At 35.3% G+C, this 16,513-nt stretch overlaps 1 protein-coding gene across 1 annotated transcript in view; it reads right to left on the reverse strand.

The window, feature by feature from the left end:
• LOC101851944 (chromosome-associated kinesin KIF4A) overlaps window positions 1-16,013 on the reverse strand; it is a 25,120-nt gene extending 9,107 nt beyond the window's left edge. The window contains exons 1-16 of the mRNA XM_013081258.2: window positions 15,953-16,013; window positions 14,758-14,886; window positions 13,649-13,696; window positions 12,653-12,736; window positions 11,606-11,668; window positions 10,326-10,400; window positions 9,010-9,089; window positions 8,507-8,626; window positions 7,348-7,442; window positions 6,901-6,943; window positions 6,415-6,514; window positions 5,318-5,372; window positions 3,828-3,910; window positions 2,296-2,403; window positions 1,958-2,062; window positions 558-647 (exon numbers count right to left, since the gene is read on the reverse strand). Coding sequence (XP_012936712.1) covers window positions 558-647; window positions 1,958-2,062; window positions 2,296-2,403; window positions 3,828-3,910; window positions 5,318-5,372; window positions 6,415-6,514; window positions 6,901-6,943; window positions 7,348-7,442; window positions 8,507-8,626; window positions 9,010-9,089; window positions 10,326-10,400; window positions 11,606-11,668; window positions 12,653-12,736; window positions 13,649-13,696; window positions 14,758-14,886; window positions 15,953-15,955 — 1,281 coding nt within the window. The 5' untranslated portion in view covers window positions 15,956-16,013. The remainder of the gene's footprint in view (window positions 1-557; window positions 648-1,957; window positions 2,063-2,295; window positions 2,404-3,827; window positions 3,911-5,317; window positions 5,373-6,414; window positions 6,515-6,900; window positions 6,944-7,347; window positions 7,443-8,506; window positions 8,627-9,009; window positions 9,090-10,325; window positions 10,401-11,605; window positions 11,669-12,652; window positions 12,737-13,648; window positions 13,697-14,757; window positions 14,887-15,952) is intronic.
• Between the last annotated feature and the right edge of the window lie 500 nt (window positions 16,014-16,513).

A 16,513-nucleotide genomic window follows, 5' to 3' on the forward strand; every position in this document is an offset into this window, starting at 1 on the left:
GAGAGAGAGCGAGGGGAAGAGAGACAGAAAAACGATCGTTATTACAACTGTATGGTGCTCGTGTTCTTTGTATTATTGTAAAGCTCATTGAGCCCTTTCTTAGTGGAAGTACGCAATATAAATAAAAATTACCATCATTTATTATTACAGCATTTTTGGCAAAGGTATTTAAAAGGAAGTCCATGAAAGTCTTGCATAAAATAGGGAGAGTGCAGTTTGTAACCAGTTCGACATAATGAATTAAATGAACCCAATCGTTAACCCTTTGACTTTACTGTTGTTACAGATAACCAGCCACCCAGTGCTCTGTAAAAGTATCCTGTATGGCGGCTAAAACCCATGTTTTATGGCTTGTTCTATGCACATCTTGTCAACGGATGAATTCATTCTTCATTTCTCTGTCTAGTGATATAAGTTTTACTGATCTGTCTCTACTTACAAGCAACTAAACATCAATTAAAGATTGGGACATGTCTCTCTTGTGCACAATATAACTTTCCATAGCATGTGGGGTGCATATACGGTTAGTAGTCAAGGAGTTCACCACAGATATATACCTGGTCTTTCTCTTTCTGGAGCAACATCATTTGTTCCTGGACCTCTCTGTTCCCTTTCTTCATGCTGTCCATCACCCACTCCAAAATACCCTGCAAGAGTCACAAGATCATGATTGCATCACTTGTGGGTAAGTGAAAAGCAATGGGTCTGATGAATATTTATCTATACTTACCCAGTATACATATCAACTGCTCATTGTAAAACTTTTCAAAATGGCATATAATGGACTCTTACACTAAGTATTCTATGTATTTATTCATCAATATACAGTATAACACGGATAGGTCGAACACAGAAGACTTGAAATCACGCATCCGTCGAACTGTGCTTGCAGTCCCCTTTTTTCTTCTTCTTGTTCTTTGTAAGATATCCTTCAAACTACGGATCCCTCGAACTACTAAGGCCGGTCCTGACGAATTCGACCTATCAGTGTTATCTGTACATATCTATGACATTCGTATGTCTGCATTATATAGGCCTACATGAATGCCCTTGTGTGCTAATGCTTCATGTATTTTGATGCCATTGTAAGCTGTTAGTGTGCCTTTCAAATGCATTGTAAATTGTGGCAATGCACTATGTAAATGCCAAGTATTTTTATGATTATTTCATGCTAGCAAAAACATACATCACCAAAGATTGTCATAATTTACTAGTACAAGCAGAATCAGAGTCTCCAGCTCTCTCCTGTGACAACTCATTAAGATAATAAAATTTATAAATAGAAAATGAACAACGTCCACTGATAAGAAAGAACCAAGACTCACACCTAGATATTATTTAATAAGCTTATGTACCTTGCTTAGAGGCTTACATTGTCTACTCAGGCTTTTAGAGTTAAGAAAATATCTTCCATCCATCCCGAGTGAGCCGGCACAAATCAGGATTTCCGCACTGAGTCATAATGAGTTATGAGCCATTTTGAGAATAGAATGCCAGGGCCATTTTGTACCTTTGGTATCTATTCCAAAATTTATTTATATAGCTTCACTCAAAGTAGGTTGTAATTTGCTTACATAAGATTACATCTATCATCATCATCATTCCCTTTCTCACCCTGGATCAGGGTATAGGCAATGAACAAACACTTTCCACCTTTCCCTATCATGAGCTAGCCTCTTGATGTTATTCCATGTCTTCCCATTTTGCTGTACATCAATTTCTGTGACTCTTTTCCGGATTCCACGCGGCCTTTAAGAACTTTTACCCTGTGGATTCCAATCCAACACTTTCTTTGTTATTCAGCTGCCTGACTTCCAGAGAGTCTGTCCAATTTATCAACACTGCCTTTCTTCCCACCTCATTTTAGCAAGTAAGAAATGATTCTGGGGTTTGAAAGCATTATACAGATTTTTGAAGATTCACACAAAAGGACACATGACAACATCAGAGCTATTACCTTATTTGCCAGGTTAATTTTTCTTTCATCTTCGAATTTCGCTGACTGTTTTTCTTTCTCAGCCCAAGTCTGCTTCTTTGCAATTTCTAAATCTTGGATCAGAGCCTGTAAATATAACACAAAACATAATATAATGAAACGAAAAGAAATCCTCAAACAGTTTCGTTCCAACAAATTAACAAAATGAAAAGAAAGAATAAATGTTACAATATACTAAGAAGTAAACTGTTAAGTAAGCCTTCAAAGTTTGGGCTTAAATACAGACAAGATGTTTCTGAAATAATCTTGCAATAAAAAACCCCACCTAAATAAGCACTGACATTGACAACACATCATACCTCCATTTTTGCAACATCATCCCTTTCAGGCTGTGCAGCAGCTGCTATTTTATCCCTCAATCGCGCAATGTCCTGTCTCATCTCAGAAATCACATCTTGTGTGTCATCCTGGACGTGAGGTAAGGAGAAATTATTGAGGCAAATATAACAGAATCTGACTGTTTTGTTTGAGTAAAGAGAAGCACACTGACACTATAATAGTCATTTAGTGCATGATAAAAGTAAGACAGACAGACAGACAGAACAACAGAAAGAATGTGAAGAAGAAGGACCTACCAGTGGCGTCCTCCAACCACCCGCTTGAACCTGATTGAACAACCACCTGTCCAGGACAATCACCTGTACAAATGACCACTTCCTCTTTCCCCCTTGATTTTTTTCTATATATTGTAATGACACCGTTAAACAGGACCACGTGTCTAAGATGACCACTTTTCCCCTAAAAATGGATGGCTGTCTTGGACAGGCATGACTGAACTAAAACAAGTACAAGACTTGTAACAGTCTCTTGCTTTAAACAATGTGCAACTTGTTGGATCAGCTAAGTCAGGATTTCCCTCCAGTGAACTTTCACATCTGTTTTTAAAAAATCATCAAGAAGCTCATGAACAAGTGCTGGCACATGAAGATTTCTCTAGTTTGAAAATTCTCAACCAAAAGAAAATAAATGAAGAAATTATAGGTCTCATTGTAAAGGTGAGTCTAGTTAGTATATTCCAACTCATTTTTCTGTGCAATAAACACTTTGATGAAACAGAAATGGATCCATCTAACAACACAAATGGAGAACCTTTGTGAACTCAAGCCATAAATGTTTGTCCTTCTTGAAATTGCTGTGCATATTGTATTCATTTTTATTGTATTGTTAAGTGTGTATCCTTTTTTTTGTTTCAGTAAGAGTATTATGGCACTTGCAACACAATCAGGTCACATAACTTCATATGTGCCAAAGATTAGAGGTGAAACCAGAGAGTAACAAACACAAAAAAGAAGGAGGGGAGATACGGATGATAGACGTATGATAAGAAGGAAGGATCATACCACACCTGAGCACCTGTCAACCACCCACCTGTTTTTCTTTTTAAGAATCCAACAAAAAATTAGCTATCATAAATATAACCCCACAAAAGTTATTCGAAAGTAAACAATATTCAGTTCTGCAAATGACTGTTCAAAATATATAACTCTACTTGTAATGGTAGTGAAAAATTGTATCGATGAAAGAGAGAAGGTGGTCAGAACCATTTTGCATAGCATGAATAATGCCAAGAATATGCTTCATTCAGAAGTTAACTAAAACTCAAATTGAACGAGTACTGCAGCCAAAGTAAGCTTCTCTAAAGGTAGAAATCCTGCTATTTTATTTTATGTAAGATCATAACAAGATACAAAGAAAACAAAAGCACCATAAGCTGACACAAACAGTAGATTTTGAACAAAACTGCCATTATTGCACTAAGAGCTGGCAGAATTGACTCATATACAGGCACAGACTCACGTAATGATTTAAAAAATCAATGCGCATATATTACCAGATTTAACTGTACTGTATTCTTGATGTTTTTAGCAAAACTGCAGTACTGAAGACAAGTAAGTGTGTCTTGGTAGCTTTTGTCTGCAACAAAAATTAATAAGCAAAAGTCAGAAACAACTTCAGAAACAAAACCACTACTACATTATAATGATGTCTGCCGTAGATTATTTCTTGAAATCAGAAAGCCACTACTTATCAATTGTAAGTACAAGTTATATACTACAATACAAAGAATAATAATTCTATCTGATTTGATCCACAGCGCCATATATATATTATTTCTTGAAATCTGAAAGCCACTACTAATAAATTGTAAGTACAAGTAATATAGAATCTACTATAATTATAATACAAAGAATAATAATTCTATCTGAATTGATCCACAGCACCGTAGATTATTTCTTGAAATCTGAAAGCCACAACTAATAAATTGTAAGTACAAGTAATATAGAATCTGCTAGAATACAAAGATTAATAATTCTATCTGAATTGATCCACAGCGCGGTAGATTATTTCTTGAAATCTGAAAGCCACTACTAATAAATTGTAATTACAAGAAATATACTACAATACAAAGAAAAATAATTCTATCTGAATTGATCCATATAAACACTAGGCACTCCAATAACTCAGTTGTTATCATGACGAACTGGGGAGCAGATGGCCTTAGTTTGAATCCCAGACTGGGCGTTCTTGAACTCGAGTTGTTCTGTGGAGTTTTCATTAATCTCAACCCATTTGGCTCTCTCTTATTGGGGACATATATTAAATTTTGAAGTCCCACCTAACAGTATTGATAAGGGCATTTAGCCCATACACTTACTTACTGAAACTTCTGAACATGGGTTACAATGCTATCTCCCTCTATCATATAGCATCAGTTCTCTTCCCTTACTGCTACCCTTCAATTTTCTACTTGCAATGTTTTAAATTAGGTCTTCTGAAAATATGCACGTATATAGAATGCAATACATAAAAATAAGTAAGAATCATAAATAATTTAAATAAAGAAACAATAGTCAGCAGTAGATACTATTCTATTGGAGCATTCAAAGACTTACTCCACAGACCTGATGTTTCATAAAGCTGTGCAAAAATATTTTAATCTACAAACTTTCCAGACCTACAGACATGCAGACAGTAGTGATAAAAAACCATATGTCTAATTTCATTGCCAGTTTAATTTACACCAACAAGAGCTCAAATTTTATTTTACTGTCATCACTTTGCGAAATTCACAAGAGCTTTTCATAATTAATTATACCGAAATGATTAACAGTGTCAAATTTCAGAATCAAAGTATGTTGAGGTTGCAAGCACAAAACAGTCTAATTTTCAGTTCAAATTCAATAAGTTATGGATAAACAGCAACGATTTATTTATTAAGCTTAGCTCTGAGTTCTAAATGATCCAAATTGTGTCAAAGGGAACACAGAACATCTACAAGTACATTAAACTCAGTCTGTGGATTTCACACAAGAAATTTACCTAGGGGAGAAAGCGCAGCAATAATCAGCGTGGCAGAGTTTCCTCCCAGGGAATCCTGTAAAACAGAGACATTTTTACTAAAATTATTACGGAGTTGAATGCTCTTTCTTGGTAAACGTACAGTGAAGTCCACTAAAACCAAAATCTGTTTAGATGGTTTTTGGTTTAGGAAGGTTGCTTGAAAAGAAGTTAAAACCTCAGGAGAATTTTTTTTCTTTCAGTTTACTTCTGTCTTCACATAAACCATGTGTGAAGTGTGCTGACAAAATGAGTTACTTCTCAGATTCAAGCCTCAAGGAAATAGACACATCACGCTTATAGGTGAAGTTTTTACAGTTTTTAAGTATGAAATAATAAAAGTCAGGTTATAGTTAAAGAACATGGCATCAATTGAAAACCTACAAGTTTGGCTAATGTCGATTTTTGGCCAATATCTCCATTTGTGGATTGCGAGAAGTAACTCATTTTGTCAGCACGCTTCACATGTTTGGTTTAAAAGCGGCCTCTTCTATATTATTGTTTTCGTTCCTCTTCGTTACCTCCAGTCTTTCAAATCTTGTATCATCAATACTAACAGGCATGTCTGAACCTTAACACAATGCCAATACCTGTTTTATGAAAATACAAAGAAGATGGTACTGGCACAACAGGTGTTAATCAAACCACACTTATGTCTCCGTTCTCTTATCAGGATCTTTCAATTGGTTTAATCGAAAACAGAAGTAAAAATCTAATATCAAATTATATTGGATCTTTCAATTGGTTTAATCGAAAACAGAAGTAAAAATCTAATATCAAATTATATTTCTATTCCTTCTTCTTCTGATCTCCTTCAGTGGACACCATGATCACGGTCTTGTCAACCTACAGAATAATGAATTGTTCATACACTGACATAAAATTTGTCTTTTTAGAATCCTTTGCTTTTAATATAAAATATTCACACAAGTTCCAACAGCTGAATTGACCTGAAAAGGTCTGATTTTTAAAAACTCTCAACACATACATAACAGATAAAGATATGTTTGAACTGTCTTAAATAATTGAAAACATGTAAAAACTAAGACTGTGATCAAACATTCCTACAACTAACATACCTGTAGCACCCTCGACACTTTGGAGTCTCGGTAAGGGATGTGTCCACCTTTTCTTTTTCCATCTCCAAGGGCACTGATAATGTTCAGAACTCCTCTGGCTCTGAATGACAGAGTAAAAACAATTTTTTTTTTACTTCTATGGGCACACGTTGGCTTAAACATGATAAAATACATAGATTTACATCAACGAGATTCTACAAACTAGCCAGACTACAAACACTTTTCTCATTCACATTAAATAAACACCCCAGGCCTCAACAGCAATAGCTTCGAAATTCTTCCCCAGTTCTGCTGTTCCTTTAAGAGTTAGTATATGTATATTCTGGAAAAAATGACAGAGTCATCTCAGTTTCAGAATGAAACGATAAATGAAGCAGTTCCATTCATTATATTCTTCTCCTCATTGTCTAATACTATCATGATCTGCACAACTGACTGGAAGTCAACTTTTCTTAACTAAAGGAAAAGATAAAGGTTAGAGCTTACCCAGCATTGATATTTGGATCTGCGCTGCTCTGGGCTTCACAACCTAAAAATAATTAAAAACCAAGAAAAATTCTTAAGATATAATCAGTACCTTTTTTGAAACAAACAACAACAACAACAACTGTATTTGTAAACCGATAGTCATGATGTTCACACTTGAATAGGTTATTTCTGTATAATAATCCTCTGATCCCACCGCATCAAAGTGCATCAGAATCTACAAAGAGTGATGCTATGTGAGCAGGAAAATCGGGATCTGAGTACAACATTATCTAAACATTCAGATATTTTAAAAAAGTAGGATCCTAGGCAAACCAAAAAGACAGGCCAAGTGGTTGTATGTAAGATGTAAACCACAGTTGTCTTTGAATTTCAGTAAACTAAAACCAGATGAAAAAAGCTTTAAAAGTTGTTAGGTGTCAATTTTGACTGTATGTGTAGAATTACCTGCTAAATCTGCCAAAAGAATTGTTGACCTAAGGCCAACTTTACTTGACTGTCTTTCCTTCTGTTCAACGCAAACGATGAAAATAGCATTTGCCCTGCAAAAGATGTAATTTGGAATAATTAAATCAATTTTTCATACTAAATTTCTCTTCAGCATTTAGATAGTCTATCACTCAAAATATAAAAAGTACTCTTTATCCAATAAAGCTTCAATCACCAAAGGATAACATTTCCAGTGTGATTATAAAGTTTGCACATAATTCCAGATATAGATCAATCTACATTAGGTAGATTCTTTTATGGACTCTGAAAATAAAACCTTACAACAGTTCTCTTTCCCAATACTTCCTCGTCACTGCGGCAGGATATGTAATAATACAGAAACTGTACCAATGTGTACATACCGGGAAGCAAATAAACCCTGTAATAAGAGTCACAGTCCAGGAGAGGAGTAGTCCAGATACAAACACCCAGCAAACACCCATACAGGGCGTGTCAGCCTGGTATACTCTAATTAATTACTTGGAAAATTTACAAAACTGTTGTAACTGGGGCACTTGATAAAAATCTATCTCGAAAGTGTCCATTTCCTTTCTTAGGCCTTTTCTGGATTTGCTTCAAAGGTTTTATAATATTAAAGTGGTTTTGATTGTGCTGTCAAAAAGAGAGACCAAATTAAGACGAAGGAAAGTAGAAAAAAAACCCAGTCTGCATTTAACTTTGGTCTGAAAAACAAGACATACCTGAACTGGTTTTGAATAAACTAATGTTTGAAGAATCAGAGACATTTAAAACACTCTGTTTATGAAATCACTAAGAGAAAAAAATTACATAATTGTGAACAATAATACAGCCTTGTTCCCATAACTAATTCAGAAAGAACAAAATCTTGCTTACTCCAACAGAATACTAAAACCTTCTATCACAAGTCACTTTCAATAACTAAAATCTCACATAAACAGAAATCAAGGTAGCCTCGTAGAACATTTAAATATCCTGACCATAGCAATTTATTTTGTAAAAGACATTTCTTTCCATAATTTCTGAATAGCAGTAAAAATGAATTTCCAAACATTTTGAAAAGTAAGCATTCCAGAGACACCAGGAAATGTAAAGAAATGTCAACACTTGAACAGCAACATTTTGAAAGCCCACAAACCGTGCTGCATGAGTCTTGATATCTGATGATCCAAGTTTCCTGGCTCTAGTTCCTTGATCATACAAGAGTGCAATGTCATCACCAGTGTGAACAACCAACTCTGAGAGACCATCGATGAAACTGGAAAAATACATTCAGAGAAGAAGTCAAACACACACATACACACGCATGCACGCACACACACACACACACACACACACACACAAACAAAACAAACCAACAAAACACAAAACATTTCAGAGTCACAATATTTATACAAATTCTGAATCTTTTACCATCAGCAAATATTATTTTGTATACATATAAGACTAAAAAGAGAAGGATTCTTTCAGCTAAGAACATAGAAAAGAATTTCATATAATCAAAATCAATATCACTGATTTGTTTACCATTAAAATTAATATTATCAGTTTGTATGTCATGAAAATTGATACTATTGAAGTTATTCAGCAGCTGACAGTGGTAGCATAGGTGCACAAGAAAAATATATCTGTAAAACTCACATTCCCTTGTGTGGATGTTGACGAATTTTCATGCTTCTAGTATGGGGGTTGAGAAGGTCAGTCATATTCTCATCCAGTATCTTTAGACAAAAAAAGCAATTATCCATTATTTATCAGTTTTCCAGAACGAAAAACATGAAAAAGGTGAAATAAGATGAAAGGCTAAAATCTTGAAACAATAAATTATTCATGCCTGATAAAATATTGCACTGCAAATGCAACAGGAATATATTAACTCACCCAGCCCTAAAGCCGATAATGTCGATATACGCGAGCAACACTCCAACCCTAACGCCGACAGTATCGGTATGGAAAATTTCGCTCTCATGACCAAAAACAATACTTTTGTGTGAAGCAGACTATAGCCTAATTGGAAGAGTATCCATTTTTTGTTTGAAACAGACTATGACCTGAAGTGAAAGCCAAAATTAAGAACAACGAAAGTTATATTCGAGAACCATGTGAGGGAGTGCGAAATTTGAACGCACTTTCTGTCTTTGCTTTTTGCTTACTTTTTTACTCAGTACAGAACCTTTTTTCACGGAATATTGCATAAAAATTATGATATATTTAGCCTTCAAATTTTCACTGCACATAAAGGTTTGAATAAAATGAAATGTGTACCAAATTTGGGTAGGATATGTTAAAATTTAGTATTTTTTTCAATTTTTCAAAAAGTGGTAAAAATCTCTAGGGAGAGCTGACAATTAACCCGGAAGTGTAAGCCTAGGGTTGAGTGAGTTAAGGTGTGAAACATAAATTTTGTAAGACAATTTTCAGATGTCCTTCTAAATAAGTGTTTACTCAGTAAGTGTCGATATGAATGCAATCTTAAACTCATCAACTGACTTGCTCGTTATGAACTATTTTTTTTGGTGCTTTCAGTGTAGAAGAAAAACCTAAATGGCAGGCAATACAAAACAGTCTTCCCCTGAAAAAAAAAAGTTTTTTTAAAGTCCAAATGAGCATGTATATTTGCAGTCTATTAAGGGTAACCCGTCAGTTTTGCTTCTCACAGCGTAGTATTCTTTTTTTTAGCAGGCCTGGTCCTTATAGTAAAAAGCTTTACAATTGGTAGAGTGTCCTAAATTATCACAAAAAGTCATATAATCTCAAGTTTTTTTTTTCCATTCACAAAGACAAAAGGTGAAGAATCTTTATTGTCCTCCTAAGATCAGGGAAGTGAAGAGCTTGAGTAAAGTTTAAAGTTGTCCACTGTACCAGCAAGGCCCAGAAACAAAACCAGGGGCTCTGCCATGAGAGGTGAGCTACTTTAACCTCATGGAATTTTGAAGTGGACCATGAGAAGAACATACCTCAACATGTGAAACTGTGACCATGAACTCCTTGTTGCTCCTTTCCTGGATGTGCCGAAACAAATTCTGAGTCATCTGAAACAACAACCATAAACAACTCAGCTTTCGAATTCAGAACATACTGTACTGAGGTTGTCCCACCTTCTCCTTGAGGTCCAGCAGGTAATAGTAAGTGGAGTGTACAAGGAAATTTATCCCTATCCGTGCGCCCTGGGGTAATTTTGTACCCCTGGGGTTGTATTCTTCACATTTTAGAATACTTCTAGTGCAAAGATCTCTTTGAAACTTTCAGCATTTCTCAAAAAATCATTTTGACAGACTGTTGTGCAAAGCGTATGGGTCGGACTAGCGAGTAAGATTCCTCTTTGGAAAGTGGTGGCACAGAGTTCCCCACGTCGTATGGATACGATATTCAAACACGACGTACGGATAGGGTTAACACACAACCAGGAATCTTCGGAATCAAAGAATTTTTACATGCAAATGTTTTAAGACCCCATCAAAGAATTTTTACATGCAAATGTTTTAAGACCCCATCAATGCAATTCAGATCATTAAGGAGGCAGGCTGCTTTGACCCTGTCTGTTAGGGCCAAACCTTGTTGAGAGGGACACAATATCCCTGCATTCAAACAGATATGTGTCAAAATGCAGTGGAATCAGGCGCTCATCAATTTTTAGGCATGTGGAGTTACTGGTACCATCTTAAAGCTTGTTCACTTGTCTTGCCTTCAACAAAAATACCCATCTTTCTTAAATAGAAGTCGAGATATTTGTGATTGGAGATGGGAGCCGCCTCGTTTATGGGTAAAATTAGCTAGATAATGGCCACCAAAATTTGAAGACTTACAAAGCTTGGGAGTCCTTGGAAACTGAAAATTTACATTTATTGGCCTTAAATCAACTGTTTTCAGTAAAATCCACACAGTAATGAGTTTCTAAATGGACATAAAAGGTGCTGAGTCAAAAAATAAAAGATAGATAAAACTTACGAAATGGGAAGAAAAATGCCGTTTTCTTTTATTTCATTATTTTAACGAGCGCCTCATGTTCCCATGATGCCTCACATATACATGTTCTTGACAAAAATTTTCCCCATTGGAAATTAACCATTACACCACAGTTGTTGCACGAATCTTTGGTAAACATTCAAGAAGAGTAAGCAGGCGAAGAGACATATTACTTCCAAAAGATCACTGCAGTCACAGGGTTTCTTTGCAAATAAAGAAATACCTTTGCCCTCTCCCTTTTTTAAAACTTCAGTACATATCTATGACTTACCAGTGGAATGACACCTGGGTCTGCTTCTGATCCAGTCATGATGTGACTTTTCCCTCCACCAGTCTGTGAAGAACACCAAACTCATGAATAATCATTGAGACTAAATCAATTAATACATATCATTATTCATGAAAATTAAAGACTGAAATTTCATTTGTTTCCCTATTTTCATCTAAATCTGTCTTTTAAAAAGTAAAAAATAAATAAAGTAATAATAATTATTGCATTTATAAAGCGCATATCCATGCTGTAGAGAATAAACGCGTTTTACAACAATTATTACCCCAGCAGACCATCTTGAAAACATTCTCGGCTTCCGCGGAAGCATACAGTGCAAGCTGCAGATTTCTCGTACTCATACATTATCAAACTGATAAGATCGTTCACTTTCTATAGCCAGGTACTCATTTCCACCGGAATGAAGTGAGGAAAATTCGTGCAAAGTGCCTTTCCCAAGGAAACCTAGGCCACCGATGCTACAATTGTATAAGGTCACAGTAAATGCTTTAACAAACAAACAAAAATGTGTTAGCTGAAAAGCTCACATGCAAGTAATTACATAGAGATAATGTTAGAAATAATGAAAACTGCATCATGATAATGTCTGTGCCACTCCAGACTCTTGCCAGCCATTCACATTGACCTGGCTCCATACTAAGCTAAGCCAGGGACCCATAGATTCCGTATACGATACTAGATTGATTCATAAATGTCTATGCCAAATTTCAGCTTTTAGAAATGAAACACGCAGAATCTACAGCATTTTTTAGCTGAAAATCAAAGAAATGAAAAACAAAGGCAAAAAACAGGGGGAAAAAATCACCTAAAGCAAAAATTAAATTTTTTATAATCATCGAAAATTTGCAAATAGTTTGACGTTATCAAAGGAAAAGGGCCTTGAGCCACTAAAATTGTTTTTAAAAAATTCAATTTAATTTAGATAGTCTTATTCAATAACTTTCTGATTTAATATCAGGGAACAAGCAAGCTCTACTGTATTAATCATAAGGGCTCAACTTGATTTCCCTTTTTTTAAAAAGTTCTTACCGCTCCAAAGGCAAGAATAGAAACATTGTTGCCATCAAGAGCCTTTTGAAGAAGTGGTGTCACAGCTTGTTCGTAGACATGTCTCTGTGAAAAGAAATTTATGTCATAAAAGCATGTGAGTTTTCCACATTCTCTGACGATAAAACTTTATAAACATTTATAACACACACAAGCTGCCCACGTGAAGTTCTGCTATTTTTCTTAAATCTCATGAAAAACAATCTTGCCGGTTAATAATACAATGACTTGTTGTAACACACATGGATACCTACTTTGGACTTTAAAAATAATTGCTAAAAAGATCACTTTAAAAACCTAAAAAATCCACAAGTTTGCCCATGATCACTTATTTCTCTCATCTTTGTAGTGAGATAATGTAATTTAGAACTGTGTTAATCCTTCATTGAAAGATCTGACACATCTGTGATTCTGATATGACATTGCTAGTGCAGTTCTGTGAGTTCACCTTGCATGCTTTGTACATGGACAAGTCTTGAACAAGTTTTGCATCTGTTAAAAATACCATCATTCAAGATGCTAGAAACAGAGCATACAAAAATTTGTACAACCCAGTCTGTCTGCCATTATCTCTCGAAAAAACTTTCAGTATTTACGCCCTATGCTCAAAAAAGACCATCAGAGACAGAGAAATTGACCAAATGCCCAAGCTGCTTCTTTCCAAAACAATGCAAACCTTGTACAAAATTTCAATCCTCTCAATACATTTTTTAAAAAGACTAAGAAAGGCAGAGACAAAGGGAGTGACTTGCTGCCTAATATCTACCATACATAGGATGAGTCTAAGGGAAAAGGGAGACATTAAAAAGTAGTCCAATTCCACCATTTAAGTAGATTTAAACAAAATAACGGGGTCACTTAAGCAGGTGGTCCTTAATTTCATCATTTGCAAATCTATGCAATTGATGCTATTTTATCATCTGGTGAAAGGTTTTAAATGCCTTGGAAGATAATACATTACATAATATGTTTACTCACGTTACTTTTTTCTGGCCCAAAGACGCCATCAAATGAAAACGAGGATTCCTGTTGAAATAATAAATAACTTGAAAATATCTAATATAATATTCTCATTCAAATCAAATAAATCAATGGGATTTTTGTTAAAGACACCCATAATATGTCTGTAAGTCTCTAAAATGACAAACTTCTGAAAGAACTTTGCAAAACTTCAAGATGATGTTTCACGTGTAACAAAAATTATTAGGCTTTGATTTAACACCCTTCTTTTAAAAAGTTTTGTTATTTCCTTCAGGTACTTCAAAGACAATTTGAACATTCACAAACACACACACACACTATATGCATACGCACACATATATGCACACATGGTTATGAATATATTTTCCCGGTTGATTACTATGCCAATTACTACTAATTCACAGAAATTGCGCATAGGAATGAATGTAAAAATGACAAAGAGATTGAAAGAGAGCTAAATGATCTTCGAGAGGTAGGCAAAGCCCATGGAAGTGAATTATCTCATTTTTTTGTCCCCAAAAAGGATCATCATTTCAGAGAGGAACTTTCTGTGTACAGCATTTTACCAACCATGCAGAAAGCATGGTCATTGCGCTCTTCAAGTAGCCACATCCTATTTCCAAAGTTATTCTTGAGACCCAATGCTTTTTTTGTTAATGCTTGAATCAATCTAAGCAAGCACATATATCTCACAGGGGATAGTCATTAATTATATTCTCTAAAGAAGGCGAAGTTTCTCCCAGCCAACTTCATATTCCTTGATACCTTAAAAAAGACCCTTGGGATGTCTTGGTAGATCACTTTGTGTTGTGCACACACAAGTTCTCAAAAGGGCAAATGCCGAGAGCCTGTATTCTAAGCTTAAATTTAAAGGATTCAGCTTTGCTGGGCTGGGTAAGAATGCCTGATTTCAGAATCTCAAAGGTAGTATTCTATTCTGAACTGTCCTCAGGGAAGCATATAAGGTTGGCACACCAAAACAAAATAAGAGCTACAAAGACACCCTGAAAATGTCTCTGAAGGACTTGAACATAAATATTTCGACATCAGAAAGCAAATATATCATATGAGGTTTCAAGAATACAAAATTTTAAAAGTTTTATTACCTTTCCCGCACAGTTCACCTTGACTTTGTCACCAGACACAGAAACGACTGAATTTCCACCAGTGTCTTCCTCATCTGATGTCAAAGGCCGACATTTTGCAACCAACTTTACTCCAAAACTTTCGGAAGGCTTTGATCAAAGACAAGAGGAGGAGAAAGAGCAAATATAACTTTCATAGTAAACAACAAATAATAAAATATTTGCAAATAAATATGCAAAGTGTCGGCTAATGGATTGGATGACTGAATACTCTTTCAAATTGATTTATTTTATTCAATAGGTACTAAAATGTTTTTTGTAGGATGTGATATTTCAAAGCTGCACCCTCATCACTTTAAGTTACCAAGGACTAAGATGTGGGCCACCTTTTATTTCCAAGAACCCAGCAAAATTGGGAGTTTCTAAAAAATCCATAACTCATATATATATATATGTTTGTCAATCAATTCTCTTATCATTCATGGATATATGTTGTTAATAATTGAACGTTCTTTCAAGTACAGGAATAAAACTAAAAGGAACCTGTAGTACATAGTTTTACAAATAAGAGGGTGAGAATGAGGCCAAAGATTGAAACTGGAGAATGATCTTTCATTGTGCAACGTAATATGAATTATGTTTCTTGTTTAGGTTATATTCTTCGCCGTTATCGTAATCATAAATTCTTAAATGAATTTGAATTAAGACTCTCAGCGTGCTCATTTGCCTTAAAGGTATCAAGAATGCTATGTTTTGATCTCATTTGTCGGTGATATATGTGGACATGGTGTACCAGGGAATTTGCATTGAAATGGGGAAAATGCAACTCTGGTATGCCGCATAAAAAATTTCATTTAGAAATTACTCTGTCATGCAAGACATCTCTTTCTGGTTTCATTGGAAAGCAAAAGAATGCATCTTGTAACACCTATCAATTGAAATTGCATATCTACAATAGGCTACACAAGTACAAGTAATTCTGAAACAGAATGTAGAATTGCACATTATTTAAAATGAGCCAATTTACCTATCATGTAGATTCTAGATCTAGATCTAGATATCTAGATCTAGGCTAAGTAAAGTTGGAAAATGGCACATTTGCGAAAATTAACCTCAGCGGGCCTTTGTGATTAAAGGGGCTCGAAGGTCGGGTCAAGGGCCTCGGGGACTGACCAAAAAATTTAACAGTGGAGAAATACACAAGCAAATACAATACCATTTTAATAAATTCGATGAGCGTACGATGGCTGTCAAACTCGGAAAATTTCCTTGGTAGTTGTGTACATACACAAATTTTGATGACGCGATATTTTTAAAAACCTGACCACCATAACGGAACAATACTTAAACTAAAGATACGTTACGTGTGCCGTGCGTCAGGCACCACGCGCGCCTATTCGAAACGACCTGTAGAAAAAAAAATATATCTACTGTTATGTTATGAAAACACAAACACAACGGTTAGGCATATGTCTTACTACATGGGTGGCGCTTGTTTTGTTGGATCAAATTTGTTCGATAAGCAGTGTAGGCCAAGCGCGAATGAGAATAACAGACTTGTCTTGTTGTGGGCCTGCATAGAAATACATGTAATAAGTAAAAATTGCCTGGAAGTAAATACTTAATTAGTCGTTGTCAAGCTAGGCTCTCATTCCCACTCATTGGCTGTTTGGTAGCTAGGCTAAAGGATTCCTTTTTAAATACTCATGAACATTCGGCTCTAGTAATAAGTAATTGTGTGAGGTATGATCTAGAATCTCGTCTCCTTCCCTCATTC

This window comes from Aplysia californica, unplaced genomic scaffold, assembly GCF_000002075.1.
Source record: "Aplysia californica isolate F4 #8 unplaced genomic scaffold, AplCal3.0 scaffold00122, whole genome shotgun sequence".
Lineage (NCBI taxonomy): Eukaryota > Metazoa > Mollusca > Gastropoda > Aplysiida > Aplysiidae > Aplysia > Aplysia californica.